The sequence below is a fragment of the Nicotiana attenuata genome, unplaced genomic scaffold, assembly GCF_001879085.1.
Source record: "Nicotiana attenuata strain UT unplaced genomic scaffold, NIATTr2, whole genome shotgun sequence".
NCBI lineage: Eukaryota > Viridiplantae > Streptophyta > Magnoliopsida > Solanales > Solanaceae > Nicotiana > Nicotiana attenuata.
In genome coordinates this window covers 68758-84565 of record NW_017674124.1, presented here as the reverse complement: position 1 = coordinate 84565, position 15808 = coordinate 68758, and the positions used below count along the sequence as shown (strand labels likewise).

General features: G+C 38.3%; 2 protein-coding genes across 2 annotated transcripts; one reads left to right on the top strand and one right to left on the bottom strand.

Moving 5' to 3' along the window:
* Positions 1-451: 451 nt before the first annotated feature.
* LOC109218047 (craniofacial development protein 2-like) lies at positions 452-1483 on the top strand. The gene is made up of 3 exons (XM_019382364.1): positions 452-478; positions 530-631; positions 845-1483. The coding sequence occupies exons 1-3, from the start codon at positions 452-454 to the stop codon at positions 1481-1483; spliced, it is 768 nt and encodes a 255-aa protein (XP_019237909.1).
* Positions 1484-11310: 9827 nt separating this feature from the next.
* LOC109218048 lies at positions 11311-12663 on the bottom strand. The gene has a single exon (XM_019382365.1). The coding sequence runs from the start codon at positions 12555-12557 to the stop codon at positions 11670-11672; it is 888 nt and encodes a 295-aa protein (XP_019237910.1). The 5' UTR covers positions 12558-12663; the 3' UTR covers positions 11311-11669.
* Positions 12664-15808: the final 3145 nt, after the last annotated feature.

Genomic DNA, 15808 nt, shown 5'->3' with positions numbered 1-15808 from the left:
CCTACTACAATTGAACTAGAAATAAAGAAAGACACATAAAACTCTTTATGGAGCTGGTTCTTCAATCTGGTTCATGTAGCTTCTGGTTTGCACACTTGAATCACACACGAACTGCTTGCAAAAAGCCTTGCTATTTTGCTCCCAATTCACGTTTAACTTCTGTGTTTTTGTGCAACCCTTTAATGTGAGAACATCCTGCAATTTATAGAGTTAGTAGATGAAGAAATAACTAGAGTTCTGATGCAACTCTTCCTTGGTGGAAGAGTTCTAGTTGATTTCAACTTCTAACTCCTTCCCTATCTTGAATAGTGTTCTCTTTGATTAAGGACTCCTTCTCCTTATCAATTATGCAACCTTTTCGATCAGGAGATATTAAATACACCAAGTTAAGCTTATCTCCTTCACGTGCATCCCACATGCTTGAATCTGCCCGTTTTTGTGAACCTGAAGGATGGACTACTGGATGGACCTGATTCATGTCTGAGTTCCTTTGTCAGTCTTCAAAACTAACCTTTACTTGGGCCAACAGGCTGTTTGGCGGTGGTCGGGAGGTGCACGGGCACAAGCATTAGAGCAGCAGATATACGCCGGGTTCCGCAGCATCGGGAGTATACCAAGTCGAAAGTTCCAAGTTCTATTCGCGGGATTTAGTACCTCCCGCCTCCGGTTTCTCTGTCTCCTGTGTTAATTACTTTGTTGTCGTAATATTTCGTACTAGTCTAGTCAGTCTAGTAGTGGGCTTGTAGTTACTATTTGCTCCCTTTGTTGTTCTGTGTAGTGTTTTTTCTTTTTCATGTTTAGACCTTCGTAGGTATAGAGACTGTGGTTTGTAATGGCAGGGTAGGGTCATGTCCTAGGGGAGTCGGGTTGTGGGGAGGGGGTAGGGCAAGGGTCAGGGGGCGGGACGGGGCCTAAATGGGGTAAAGGGAACAAGATCGCCTATAGGTTGAGAATTGGATCGTGGAATATAGGGACGTTGTCGGGTAAGTTTTTAGAGCTGGCGAAGATTCTTCAGAAGAGGAGGGTCAATATAGCGTGTGTGCAGGAGACTAGGTGGGTAGGATCGAAGGCGAGGGATGCAGACGGGTATAAATTGTGGTTCTCCGGAGTCGTGAAGGGCAAGAACGGAGTGGGCATTTTGGTGGATAGGGAGCTCAGAGAGTCGGTGGTAGAGGTTAGGCGGGTGAATGACAGATTGATTGCGATTAAGGTAGTAGTTGGAGGGAGCACCCTGAATGTCATTAGCGCTTACGCGCCGCAAACGGGCTTGGACGAGGAGGTTAAAAGGTGCTTCTGGGAGGCGCTGGATGAGGTGGTGCGGGGTATTCCGCCTACAGAGAAGTTATTCATAGGAGGGGATTTCAATGATCATATCGGGTCGTCTGCTGATGGCTATAGTGAGGTGCACGGTGGCTTCGGCTTTGGTGATAGGAACAGGAGTGGTACCTCATGTTGGATTTCGCTAGAGCTTTTGAGTTGGTGATCGTGAACTCTATGTTTCCGAAGAGGGAGTAACATTTGGTTACTTTCCGAAGTATGGTGGCTAAGACTCTAATTGACTATCTCCTCCTCAGGAGGTGTGATAGGGGGTTGTGCGAGGATTGCAAGGTGATCCTGAGTGAGAACCTCGCGACTCAACATAGGCTCCTGGGGATGGACGTCGGTATCTTGATGAAGATGAAGAAAAGGTTTGTACGGGGTCAGTCGAGGATCAGGTGGGGAGTTTTGTCTAAGGATAATGCACGGGAGTTGGAGGGGCGGCTAACAACTATGGGTGCCTGGAAGAGTGGTGGGGACGCTAGCGCTATATGGACGACGACGGCGAACTATATAAGGGAGGCAACGAGAGAACTTTTGGGAGTTTCGAAAGGTTACTCGGGCGGGCACCGAGGCGACTGGTGGTGGAATGACGTGGTCCAAGGTAAAGTGGAAGCCAAGAAAGCGGCTTACATTAAGTTAGTAGAGAGCACCGACGAGGATCAGAGGAGAGCGAATAGAGAAAGATATAAGGAGGCTAGGAAGGAGGCGAAATTAGCGGTCACAGAGGCTAAGACTATTGCATTTGGTCGGCTGTATGAGGAACTTCGGGGCAAAGGTGGGGACAAGAAGTTATTTCGATTGGCCAAAGCGAGAGAGAAGAAGGCCCGTGACCTGGATCAAGTGAGGTGAATTAAAGACGAGGACGATCGAGTATTGATGGAAGAGGCCCAGATTAGGCAAAGATGGCAGTCGCACTTTCATAAACTTCTGAATGAAGAGGGGGATGGAAACATCGTGTTAGGGCAATTGGGGCACTCCGAGAGCCACCGGACTTTAGGTATTGTAGACGCTTTAAGGTTGAGGAGGTCGTGGGTGCGATGGGTAAGATAAGTCGGGGCAAAGCGATCGGATCAGATGAGATTCCAGTAGAGTTTTGGAGATATGCGGGTAGAGCAGGCTTGGAGTGGCTGATTGGGTTGTTTAATGTTATCTTCAGGACGAAGAGGATGCCTGGCGAGTGGCGGTGGAGTACAATGGTTCCGGTGTCCAAGAACAAAGGTGATATCCAGAATTGTAACAACTATAGGGGTATCAAGTTACTAAGTCATACCATGAAAGTTTAGGAGAGGGTGGTGGAAGGGAGGATAAGGAGGGCGGTGTCTATATCGGAAAATTAGTTCGAGTTCATGCCGGGTCGTTCTACTACGGAAGCTATCCACCTTATCAGGAGGTTGGTGGAAAAATACAGGGATGGGAAGAGGGATTTGCATATGGTATTTATTGACCTAGAGAAGGCGTATGACAAGGTCCCCAGGGACGTACTTTGAAGATGTCTAGAGGTGAAAGGTGTGTCGGTGGCTTACATTAGGGCAATAAAGGATATGTATGATGGAGATATGACTCGGGTTAGAACTGTGGGAGGTGACTCAGAGCCTTTTCCGTTGGTAATGGGGTTACACCAAGAATCTACGCTCAACCCGTTCTTATTTGCCCTGGCGCTGGATGCACTGACACACCATATCCAAGGAGAGGTGCCATGGTGTATGTTGTTCGTTGATGATATAGTTCTGATTGATGAGACGTGATGTGGCGTAAATGGGAGACTGGAGGTGTCACGACCCAAATCTACCATGTCGTGATGGTGCCTAACGTGAAACTAGGTAAGCCGACTCATTTATCAAACAACCCGATATTTCAAAATAAAGATTTCTTTAAGATATTTAATTAATAAAACTCATAAGATAATTCTGAATAACAAAGTGCGGAAAGAAAAGCCCGACATCGGGGTGTCACTAGTCATGAGCATCTACTAAAAATTGTCCGAAAATGCTAAGACTAATACAGTCTGGAAACCAACTAATAACATCTATAGGAAGATAGGAGGGAGAAGAGCAAGGCTGCGATCGCCATGCAGCTACCTTACTAACCCCAACAGATCCGCGACGGATGAAATCAACGCTTGCTAGCACGTCCGGCAACCTCTGGATCTGCACACAAGGTGTAGGGAGTAATGTGAATACGCCAACTCAGTAAGTAATAAAGGTAAATAAAGAGTGAGTAGTAAAAAAACACATAAAGTCCACATCATGAAGTCTCAGTAAGTACAACATGTTTTCAAATCAGTATGTGAGTCAAATCATCTCGTTTAAAATCCAGTTTTCAGTAAAAATTATTTGAAGATATTTTTCAACAGTTTCAAGAGAGGTTCAATGCAAAATAGAGTAAAAGTGATGAAAATCATAAATAGCCCCTCGGGCAAAACATCTCTCGTAGCAGCCCCTCGGGCGAACCTCACATCACTCACTCAGGGCACCCGCGCTCACTAGGGGTGTGCAGACTCCGTAGGGGCTCCTACAGCCCAAGCGTTATAATAAGCCACCTCGTGGCATAAATCAATCAGGCCCTCGGCCTCTCATAATCATAAATCAGTAACAACATGTTGCGGCGCGCAGCTCGATCCCATAATATCCTCACAAGAACAGGCCCTCAGCCTCACTCAGTCATAAACCTCTCAAGCCACTCGGTCTATCAGTAAAAATCAGGGTGCTCAGCTCAAAACAACATTTTATATGCATCAAAACGGTGTAATAAAGACTGAGTTATGAAATCAGTAAACATAGCATGACTGAGAATAGATTTCAATCAAAACAGTGAGAGAATAATAAGAAAAGGCCCCTAAGGGTCCAAACAGCTTTGGCACGAGGCCCAAATATGTCATTCAGCCCAAATTTATAGGAATTCTTTCTAAAACACATAAGTATCATAAAGTTTCAGTCAAATACGCAACTTAATAGTTGCTACGGGACGGACCAAGTCACAATTCCCAACGGTGCACGCCCACACGCCCGTCACCTAGCATGTGTATCACCTCAAAGTAGTAAAACGATGTAAAATCCGGGGTTTCTTACCCTCAGAACTAGATTTACAATCATTACTTACCTCAAACCGGTCAAATCCCTACTCCGCGACGCCCTTGCCTCTAGAATCGGCCTCCAAACATCCCGAATCTAACCAAAAGCAATATAGTGCAATCAATATAGGCCAAGGAACCAATCAATACAGGCCAAGGCAGGCCCTGGATTCTAAAGGTTTCAAGTTGAGTAGGACTAAGACGGAATTTGTCGAATGTAAGTTCAGCGACGTGACAGGGGAAGCAGATGCGGAAGTCAGGCTTGACTCACAGGTCATCCTCAAGAGAGAAAGTTTTAAGTACTTAGGGTCAATTATCCAGGGTGATGGGGAGATCGACGGGGATGTTACACACCGTATTGCGGTGGGGTGGATGAAATGGAGGTTAGCATCTTGAGTCCTGTATGACAAGAATGTGCCACCGAAACTCAAAGGTAAGTTCTATAGAGCGGTGGTTAGACCGGCCATGTTGTATGGGGTTGAGTGTTGGCCAGTCAAGAATTCACATATCCAGAAGATGAAAGTAGCAGAAATGAGGATGTTGAGATGGATGTGTGCGCACACTAGGCTGGATATGATTAGGAATGAAGATATTCGGGAGAGGGTGGGTGTGGCTCCGGTGGACGACAAGATGCAGGAAGCACGACTTCGATGGTTCGGACACGTGCAGAGGAGAAGCCTAGATGCCCCGGTTAGGAGGTGTGAGCGGTTGGCTTTGCCAGGTACGAGAAGAGGTAGAGGGAGGCCTAAGAAGTATTGAGCCGAGGTGATTAGACAGGACATGGCGCGGCTCCAGATTTTCGAGGACATGGCTCTTGATAGGAAGGTGTGGAGGTCGAGCATTAGGGTTGAAGGTTAAGGGTAGTCGAGCAGTTTTCCCCTTTGTCCCGGTTTCCCTCTTTGTACCGACGAGTATAATAGTGTTTTGTCTAGCCCTGCTGGCGATTTATGTTGTGTTTCACACTTTTGCATCATATTTATGTCACTGCTTTTCCATTTATTTGTTGTCTCTCACGTTGCAGATATTATTTTTCGAGTTTTGTTGTCACAGATCTATTGTCTCTGAGCCGAAAGTCTCCCGGAAATAGCCTCTTTATCCCCCTCCGAGGTAGGAGTAAGGTCTGCGTACATTCTACCCTCCCTAGACCCTACTGGTGGGATTTTACTGGGTTGTTGTTGTTGCATTGCTAACAGAACCTTTTATTAGTATATTACATTATTTAATATTTTTGTCTACCACTTTCTTTTTATAATATAATAGAAGATATATATTTTGTTACTCTTGAAATAGTTTTTTTATTTTAAATTTTATCCTATTGTTCTCAATAATATTATCTGAAATTTAATGAATAAAAATCTCTATTAAATTAATGAGACTTATATAGGCATTGAATAACTTTTTTTCATTCTGTATTTCTCTTTATTATATTATCCAATATTTAGTATTATTGCATTGTTAATAGAAACTTTTATTAGCATATTACTATATTAAAATTTTTGTATGCTATTTTCTTTTTTATAACATAATAGAAGATACATATTCTTTTATATTATATTTTATTCAATTATTCTCCATAATATTTTTTGAACAAATAAATATTTATTAAAATAAAAACAAAAATTATTTAAAAAACAAAGAAATTTTAAATTAGCATTATTTTTTGTTTTTTTTTTGTTTTGTAATTTTAGTTTTTTATTTAAAATAAATTAAAAACTCCAATTTGAAACTACTTTTCCAATTTCAATGGAAAGTTATTTTCTTAATTTTCATTTTTATTGTAGAAAATTTTATTTTATTATTTTATAGATATTTAAATTCAAAAATAATAACTAATAACTAATTATTAACTAAATAATTTATTATTAACTACTTATGCTTTGTGGATTTTTTCTAGGCTGCCACTTGGCTTAAGCCAATTACTTTTTCCTCTCCTTTTAATAATATATAGAAGATTTAAATTTTTGTATGCTACTTTCTTTTTATAATGTAATAGAAGATACATATTTTTTGTTATTAATTTTATTCTATTATTTTCAATAATATATTGTGAATAAATAAAAAATTTTAAAAGAAAAACATAAATTATTAGAAAAAGGCAGTTTTTTTTTTATTTTTTGTAATTTAAGTTTTTTTGAAATAATTTAAAAACTCGAACTTGAAATTGCTTTTCAATTTGAATGGACTGTTTTTTTTAATTTTGTTTTTCTTATAAAATATTTTATTTTATTATTTTATTGATATTTAAATTAAAAAATAATAACTAATAACTAATTATTAACTAAATAATTTATTACTAACTATTTATGCTTTGTGGTTTTTTCTAGGCTGCCACTTGGTTTAAGAAGAAGACCTTTTTCTCTCCTTTTAATAATATATAGATATTCCATATAACAAAAGGATAAAGATCATCTCATGCCTCACTCTTTTAAACATTGCTTGTACTTCTTACTTATTAAATCTAATGAAATTTCAATAACTTGTAATTTAAACCTTATTATGGCTACAAGAACTGCGATTAAACAGTTCAAACATTATAACTGAAGTTTCTTAATTCAGATACAAATTGTCCTTATGAGATTCAATACAAAATGTCCTTTTTGGCAATTCAAAGTGTAACGACCCGATCAGTTGTTTTGAGCTCTAGCGCATCGTTCGGCAGTTTGAGGTCATGAGCAGCTTCACATAAGGTATTATGACTTGAACGCATGGTCGGAATTGAATCCGAGAAATTCGGAGTTGATTTGGAAAGAGACTTCGCATTTCGGACGCTTTAAGTTGGAGGAATTGACAAGGATTGGATTTTTGAGTAAAACAAACCTCGGAATCGGGATTTGAAGGTTCCAGCAGGTTCGTATGATGATTTTGGACTTGGGCGTATGTCCGGATCGGGTTTTGAATGACCCGGGAGCGTTTTGGCGCCTATTGTGGAAGTTAGCATTTTGGAAGAATTTCATAAGTTTGGGTTGAAGCATATTTCAGTGTTATCGATGTTCGTTTGGTATTTCGAGTCTGGGAGTAGCTCCGTATAGTGATTCTGGTATTGGGAGCGCGATCGGAAGTGGATTTGGAGGTCCGTAGGTCCTTTTGGAGTCGTTTGGCGAAAGTTAGAAATTTGAAGGTTTTTGAGAAGTTTGACCGGAAGTGGACTTTTTGATATCGGGGTCGGATTCCGATTTTGAAAGTTGGAATAGGTCCGTAATATCGAATATGACTAGTGTGCAAAATTTGAGGTCAATCGGACGTGATTTGATAGGTTTCGGCATCGAATGTTGAAGTTTGAAGTTCTAAATTTCATTAAGCTTGGATTGGAGGGAGATTCATGGTTTAAGCGTTGTTTGATGTGGTTTGAGGCCTCGAGTAGGTCCGCATTATGTTTTGGAACTGGTTGATATGATTGGACGGGGTCCTGGGGGCCTCGGATGGAATCCGGGTGGTCAACGGATCAAAAATGGAACATAAGGAATGGCTGAAGTGCACTAGTTCTGGTGTAATCGCACCTGCGCAAGTTTGACCACATGTGTGTGATTGCAAAAGCGAGAGAATGGTCGCAGGTGCGGTTTGGGCGAAGAAGGGCAGTGATCGCAGGTGCAGAAATTCACTCGCAGATGCGGGTGCGCATCTGCGCTGAGGAGACCGCAGAAGAGGATTTTGGACTTGAGCCCGGGACCACAAAAGCGGCACATGCGCCGCAGAAGCGGTCTATGCACCGTAGGTACTAAAATGTTGGAGGCAGTGAGCTTCTTTAAATCGGGGGTGGGTTCATTTCAACCCCATTTCTTCCATTGGGCCGATTTTGGAGCAACTTTGAGGTGCCATTTTCACCACCAAGCACGAGGTAAGTGGTTTATGCTAGTTTTGAGTTAAATACGTGATTGTATATAGATTTGAACATGAGAATTTGTGGGAAACTTGGGGTTTGAGTGAAAAACCTAGAAATTTGTATTCTTGAATTTTAACCACGATTTTGGACATGGAATTGAGAGTAAATTATATATTTGAGTTCGTGAGGTTGTGGGTAAACTTTATCTTCAAAAAATGTCGGAATTCGGGCATATGGGCCCGATGGCATTTTTGTCAACTTTTCGATCGGGATTAGAAATTGTTATGAATTGGATTATTATGAGTAATTGAGCGATAGTAATGGGTTTGCGTAATTATTGGCTAGTTTTGGAGCATTGTGCATTGATTTGAGTCTTCGGAAGGGCGTGGAATGCCGGTTATGGAACTTTGGAGCGAGGTGAGTCTCCTTTCTAACCTTGTAAGAGGGAATTGTCCCCATATTTGAATTAATTCAATATGTACTTCTATTTGTGGAGGGCTACGTACGCACGAAGTGACGAGAGTCCGTGCGTAGCTCCTATTATGCTTAAGTCCGGGTAGTCTAGGACCCAAAAACATGCTTTACCTGTGATATTTGAAATCTTGCTGTCAATTTAAAATGCTTAAAACATATTGAACGTATAAATGAATTTCTAAAAGACTAGACGTCGTTTCTTGACTTTTAAAAGAGAGATTGCTTTTTATTGGATAATTATTTCCCTGATGAATTCTTGATTTGACTGTTTGAATGTGTTTATCTATTGTGGAACCGGCCGAACGTCTCGGTAGATTAAATAGATGCATCTATGGTTCGCGCCATTTGACCCTCTGGCAGTGCACAATCTAAATATTTGTTGGATCGGACAGGACGACCTCAGCATGATTCGCGCATGCTTGTATTGCTTGCCTTGAAATTCTTAGATTTGATATTTGTTTCTCCCTGGCCTGAGATAAATGTATAAATGATGAAAATGAATTTGGGAATTTTCTATAAACGAAAGAATTGTTTACTTGCCTCATGCTATTTGAGTTACAGTCATTTTTATGAAAATTCTCGATTTACTAAATTATTGGTATATTATCATTGGACCACTAGTAAGCGTCGAAGTCGACCTCTCGTCTCTACCTCTTCGAGATTAGATGGGATGCTTATTGAGTGCACGTTATTTTTGTACTCATGCTACACTTGTTGTGCATTTTTGTTGCACAAGCACATGTATCTCTAGTGGCCTAGTGGGCGTAGCAGCATGGTTGATACAGAGACTTAGGTAAGTTGCACTTCTCGAGATGACCCGCAGCCAGCAGAGTCTCTTTCAGATTATTGTATTTACTTTCTGTCCAATTTGTATTCCGGACGATTGTTGTATTACATTGTTTCCTAGAAATAGCTCATGCACTTGTGACACCGGATTCTGGGATGATTATGGGATTATTCAATATTAAGTTTGTTAAAGATATCATTTTTATTTTTGTGAATTTCATTATTTATTGTTTAATGTATATAAGAATGATTTCAATAAATACTAAAATGGGAATTTAATTAACTTCTTGGTGTTGGCTTGCCTGACAGTGGTGTCCGGCGCCATCACGACCCTTAGTGGATTTTGGGTTGCGACACAAAGATAATATTTCTTCTAACTTTTTGAATAATCTCTTCTGATAAATTAAATTCTCATTGTAAGATTTACGTATATACTATTCTTCCGAGACCCCACTTATGAAAATATACTAGATTTATTATTGTTGTAATTGAAAAAAGCCGGCTCGACTTGACTCAAATATAGAGAGTCCACCTATAAACAAAAAAATTCATGGAATAATAGATGAAAGCGCTCCATTACGTTTTAAATTTATCGGTAAAACCAAAAGACATAATGTATTGTCAACTAATATTCCAAAATTGTCACTAAAATATGCATTTTTCAGATATTTTATGTTTTCACTTATATGTGAAAGGAACCTGATATATACTCACATATAATGCCATGATAAGAATTCTGAAGTTGATTGCTACAGTTGTGCTGGTCTACTTTTCAACCTGAACTTTTATTCCCCCCCCCAAAAAAAAAAAAAACATATTTTATATGTATATTATATATTATACAAAAATATATATGTACCAACTATTATTTTGGAGGACGGTTCTACTGTATAGTTTTACCAAAATAATATGATGAGTTTGAAACCCTCCAACATCATGCCTATGAGGTATAGTAATAGAAAGCCATAGCATTACAAATGGAATCCTCTAGTGTCACCAATCACCATCGAGGGCGGGGAGCGATGAGATGATTGAGATTTCGCTCCCGTAGACAATAAATTTGCATCGAGAAAATAAAATCAAGACCGAAAATATATCGCAACAAGCGTAGTGTTTGATTTCAAATAATATGAGTGTACAATCTCTATGAATCCTCTGATTCTTCTTTCCAATAGAAAATAAATTCAAGGGCATTCGAGCTTGATCTTGATTTGTTCTTCGTTCTTGAGCTTGAACTTGATTTGTTCTTCGTTCTTGAGCTTGAACTTGAAACTTGTAGAGAAATTTGCGGCGTTTGATCCACGAGCTCTCTCTTGCTTCTTGTTATAACTTCTGGTCTCTTTTCTGGGTTATGAAGACCCCTATTTATAGTTGTGGGAGGGAAGAGTTATGATATGAACAAACTCTTTCCGACCAATCAAGTTGAAGTGTGACAAGGCCGTATTTGATTGGCCAGAACATGTCACTTGTACACGTGACGCGGTTTCATTGGCCTTTTAATGTGACTTGACATGCCTTGTCATTTTGACACGTGGCATGATCCTATTGGCCCTACCGTTTGACTTGGCGTGCCACGTCATTTGACACGTGGCGCAAAACTAGGCCTCTAGGAAGATGACATATTGGGCCTAATGAAATGGGCTCATCATTCGAAGCCCAACTAAATGGGCTAGCCCAGTCAATATTTATTGGACTTAAATAATTAATTCAATTATATTAGCCCATAATATTTATTTGGACTAATATATTTAAAATGGTCCAAATTATTTTATTGAATTTATATTCAATAAAATTTGCATCCCTACAGCTCCCTTTAACCAATAATATATAAGTTCGAGTCTTGAGAATAAAAAGATTTAGGCTGCCTGGCCGTTTGGAATTTTATCCACACATCAAAAGTACATGATAAATATTAGTGATCTATAAACAAAAGAAAGAATCGCCATACAAAATTGTTGATCACGATAAATAAAAATAATAAAGAAAAAAATGAACCTAAAGTGAGTTGTCAATCATCTGAAAAAAGAATGGAAATAATGCTCCAACCCCACTTCAATTTCTTTAATTTATAGCCATGTTCTTCTGCTTGTGCACCCATTTGGGGTCATGTGATGATGTTGCCAATTGTCATCCAATAATAGCTTGATCTTGACATAAATAACCAACATAATTTTGACAAATTCCAAATGCCATATTCTCTTACACAGAATTTAATAATTTACCTGAAGAATTATAAGTTTCACATAGATGCCAAGCTGGTATTCCTAATGTATCATCAATCATTTTCTCGTGCCAACCATTTTTCATTGCTTGATTCAATCTTCTAACAAATCCTTCTCTTTTCCCCTCACAATAATTCAAGAACTTTGCTATGGTTCTTGAGTTCTTGCTCTTCCAACAACTCTGGTTTGCTGTTACTGGCTCGACTGATTCAGATTCTGACGTTGCACGTCCAGAACTAGCTAAACTAGTAATATACTCAATCATGCCATTTACAAGACTAGTCGGGGCATTACCTTGACCATTCCATAGCCATATACGCGCCATGCCTTTTTGAAGAGCCAAAAACATGGTATGTTTAAAATTTGGACTATACAATATTGAGGGACTTATATGAAGAGCAAACTCATCGTTGTTGTCACGGGACTCAACGATGACTGAACGAGTCATATTCCGGCTAGATAGTCGGAGTATGACATGTTTAACTTGCTTCTTGATCTGGGGTTGGCCAAAATCATCATCACTAGTAGGATAAAGAATATTTTCGACAAATTTACTTGTCTTCAAAATTAAACGTGTGGCTTCATCGTTCGATACGAAAAAGAGATCGAAACGCTTCTTTGCAAATGTAGCATCAGCTTCATTCACAATTGTTATGGAAAAACCTTTGGAGGCTTCATAATTTGCCCATAAGGAGACTACTATTGCAAAAATGACCACAACAAGCCTAAGAAATATACTTGTATTTGATGAAGTGCTTTTGTGGCTATTTTCATCAACTTCAAGATTGGAAGAGGGGTATATGGCAGAGTTTTTTATGGTTGGTTTTATGAGAGGTTGAAGGAGATGTTGATTTTTCTCTTCCATATAGAGAGAAAAAAGAAGAAGAAGAAGATGGAATAATATGAAATGTACAAAGAAATCAAGTAAAAAAATAGTAGAAGAATAGGGGACATCATAGGCCACAATGAGTGGCTACTAATAGATAAAGGGTCCATTTGTCAACTTATTTTTTTTTCTTCTAAAATATTCGACTTCTTGTGTATAAATTAAGATATTGATTTATCGTTAAAGGTTGTGGTAGAATGAATAATATTCCTCTATCGTTAATTAGAGGTCTTGGATTTGATCCCTAGAATGATTTTTTTTTGGTAGCGAGCGATTCCTCCTTTAATAGGCTTTAAGCAGCGCGACTCCGTATCATTAGGGACCTCAATACAAATACCAGATACCATATGAAAAATTTAAAAAGAAGAAGTGATTTACATGATTTCACAATCAATCAACAAATTAAAGGCAGTTGGCATTTAAATACTAACACGACATTAGTGAGTTATACGCAACTCTCAAGTAGGTCATGCCATGTTATATTTTCTTTTACATTCATCATTTGACTTAGAATTCTTTGTCATTTCTTTTAAGAACTACGTCGTGATATCTCTTGGTTTTTAGATTTTGGTTAAGTGAGCCAAAAAAAAACATACCACTAGTATATACTAAAATAGGACTACTATAAACGCGTAAGTACCCCTGATCTATAGCCGGATTTTCAACTATACATTCTATCTTTGCAGGGTTTTTATTATCACCTGAATTATTTTAAAGTTAAATAAATTCTTCCTTAAAGTACCATAACCAAATTTTCGTTTGGTAGTGAATCACACTCGCTTGACACATCAGATTTCATTAAATTTTTTTTTTTAAAAAAACTATTTTTTCCTTTCATTTCCTTTCTTTTTTCTATTCTTCAGTATTCCAGTCACCACCAACAAACCGGATTAACAAAGGTTTACTCATATTTTTCTTTTTCTGTCGCTACGCTTCTTTAATGGCTAATATGGTAGAAGATTTATTGATGGTGGCTATTACTAGTTACTGTGAGTGGCATAAAGATGATGGATGTTATAATTAAGATGTGAGTGATGATATATAATATGAGTATAGTGTGTCTGCTAGGTTAGAAGAAGACTTTTTCCAGTTAAAATTTCAATACCTTCATTTTTTCCGGCGTGGGAAGATTTTCCGATGATGAATTCCCCCCTCCCCCCCCAACCCCCAAATCTGAGTATATTTTACTTTGCTTATGCACAGATCTTTTTGAGAGTTTAATTTGTGTGTGAAAAGGATAGAACGAGGAAGAAGAAAAAAAATGAAAGAAGAATGGTTAGACAAAGTCGCCGACAAGTGAATATCCGGCGGAATTAGAGAAGAAACAAAAAAAGAAGTAAAAGAAAAAGGCAAAGCAAAAGGAAAAAGAAAGTAACAAATTATATATCTCACTCAAAATGGTAAAAAAGCAAAAAGAAAAATCTGAAAATTATTTTTTCTTGCTTCTCGCTCTCTCAAGGAGAGTGAAATACACATACTCTGTCACGTAAGCTTTAAAGGTGCAAATAATTTTACTTTAATTTAGTTTAAGCGGATAATAAAACCCCCGTAAAGGTAGAGCGTGTAGTTGGAAATCCAGCTATAGGTAGGGGGGGGGGGGTACTTATGCATTTTTTTTAAACAATTTAAATATTTTGAAAACATAAATATTAGCAGAAAAAAAATAATAGAAGGTTTCTTTTCATCTTTCCAAATTTTGGTGGATAAATTATCCGATATTTGTACTGGTGAGATATAAGAGATAACCCGTCAAGTTAGTTAAGGTGGGCGCTAGCTATCCGAGAAACCAAGGTTATTTTAAAAAAATCAAATGGATAATTGCATTTCAATTAAGGTGTCGGCGAGAGTTTTGCTCCAATTATTAATGAGGAAATGCATGCACATGGCTTTAATATAGTAATTTACTATAATTATATTCCAACTTGGTAGGAATTAAGGATAATTAATTACTGGTTACAAAACCAGGAACAGTTCCAGCAATATATTGGACGTACGGTCCCACAACAATGTGATAGCAGTCTATTTACAACCATTAAATGTAGAAATTAAAATTAAAATTTAAATAAAGCAAATGCCGAGAGAAAATATATGCCCCCATTTGACTTGGATAAATAATATTTAGTTTAGGGTAGTGGAATATATTAATCGCTAATAATGGAGTATATTAAAATTTAAAGTAAGCAAACAAGGAAAGAAAAGATCAGAAAGATTCAAGTCTTGGGTATGAAAAAATCATGTTAGTAAAATACATGAAATTTCTTCACCTTTGATCAAAAGTCTGGGGTTCGAGTTTTGGGTTAAAATTCTGTTAGTAAACGTGTCGCCCTTAAATGAAGCCTTAATGCGGATACTGAAAATCGGATGAGAACCAAAAAAAGAAAGAGGATGAACATTGACTGAACAAGTTTCAACTTAATTAGAAATAATGTTCACAATAATGATAACTATATATACTATAATTTACTAAGATTTTTTTTTTCAAAATAATTTTGAGAAATCAGAGAACTTTACAAATTCTAGAACTGCATTTGGTTTGTTTAGTTCATGTTTATCCTCTTTCCTAGAAAGATCAGCGATGATCTTGAATCGGATCAATATCATGAATGACAATATCTGAACTATTAAATCAATTTTTCGTCGAGAATTGAATAGTATAACATAGGAAGTTTTTTTATCCATACCGCCCCAAACTTTGTATTGGTCAGAATCTGACCACACGACCACAGCGGTAATGATCCCGTCCCAACCACCCTGCAGTAGTAATCAACGAACTCGGCTTCATCTAATCACTGCTATTTACGACATAAGCGTCGAGGTCACCTCCCCGACCCGGCCCAAATAAAGTATGATGAGCACGAGAAGTTCTGGACTATAAATAGAGGGCAGGAGAACCTCTTAACGGGGAGGCTCTCCATGATCCAAGAACAGTGGAAATAATGGGAGAACTCCATGAAAGAGAGACGGAGCCTATACAAAGAGAGAGAAATTCCACCTTCAACCGGGGAGGAAGAAATAATTTGATTGTAATCTCCTGAACCTCTTCACGGAGAGGCAGGCCAAATTTCTATAATCAATAAAACCTCCCAAGTGTCATTTCGATTGACTCTTCTATCTTTATGATTCTGTTCTTTGATCTAGTATTAATTATGATTGACTATGATTTACCCCTTCATCTATATTGATTGATTTGCTTAAAAAGTGTTAAACAACTTTTGAGTCAAACAATTTGG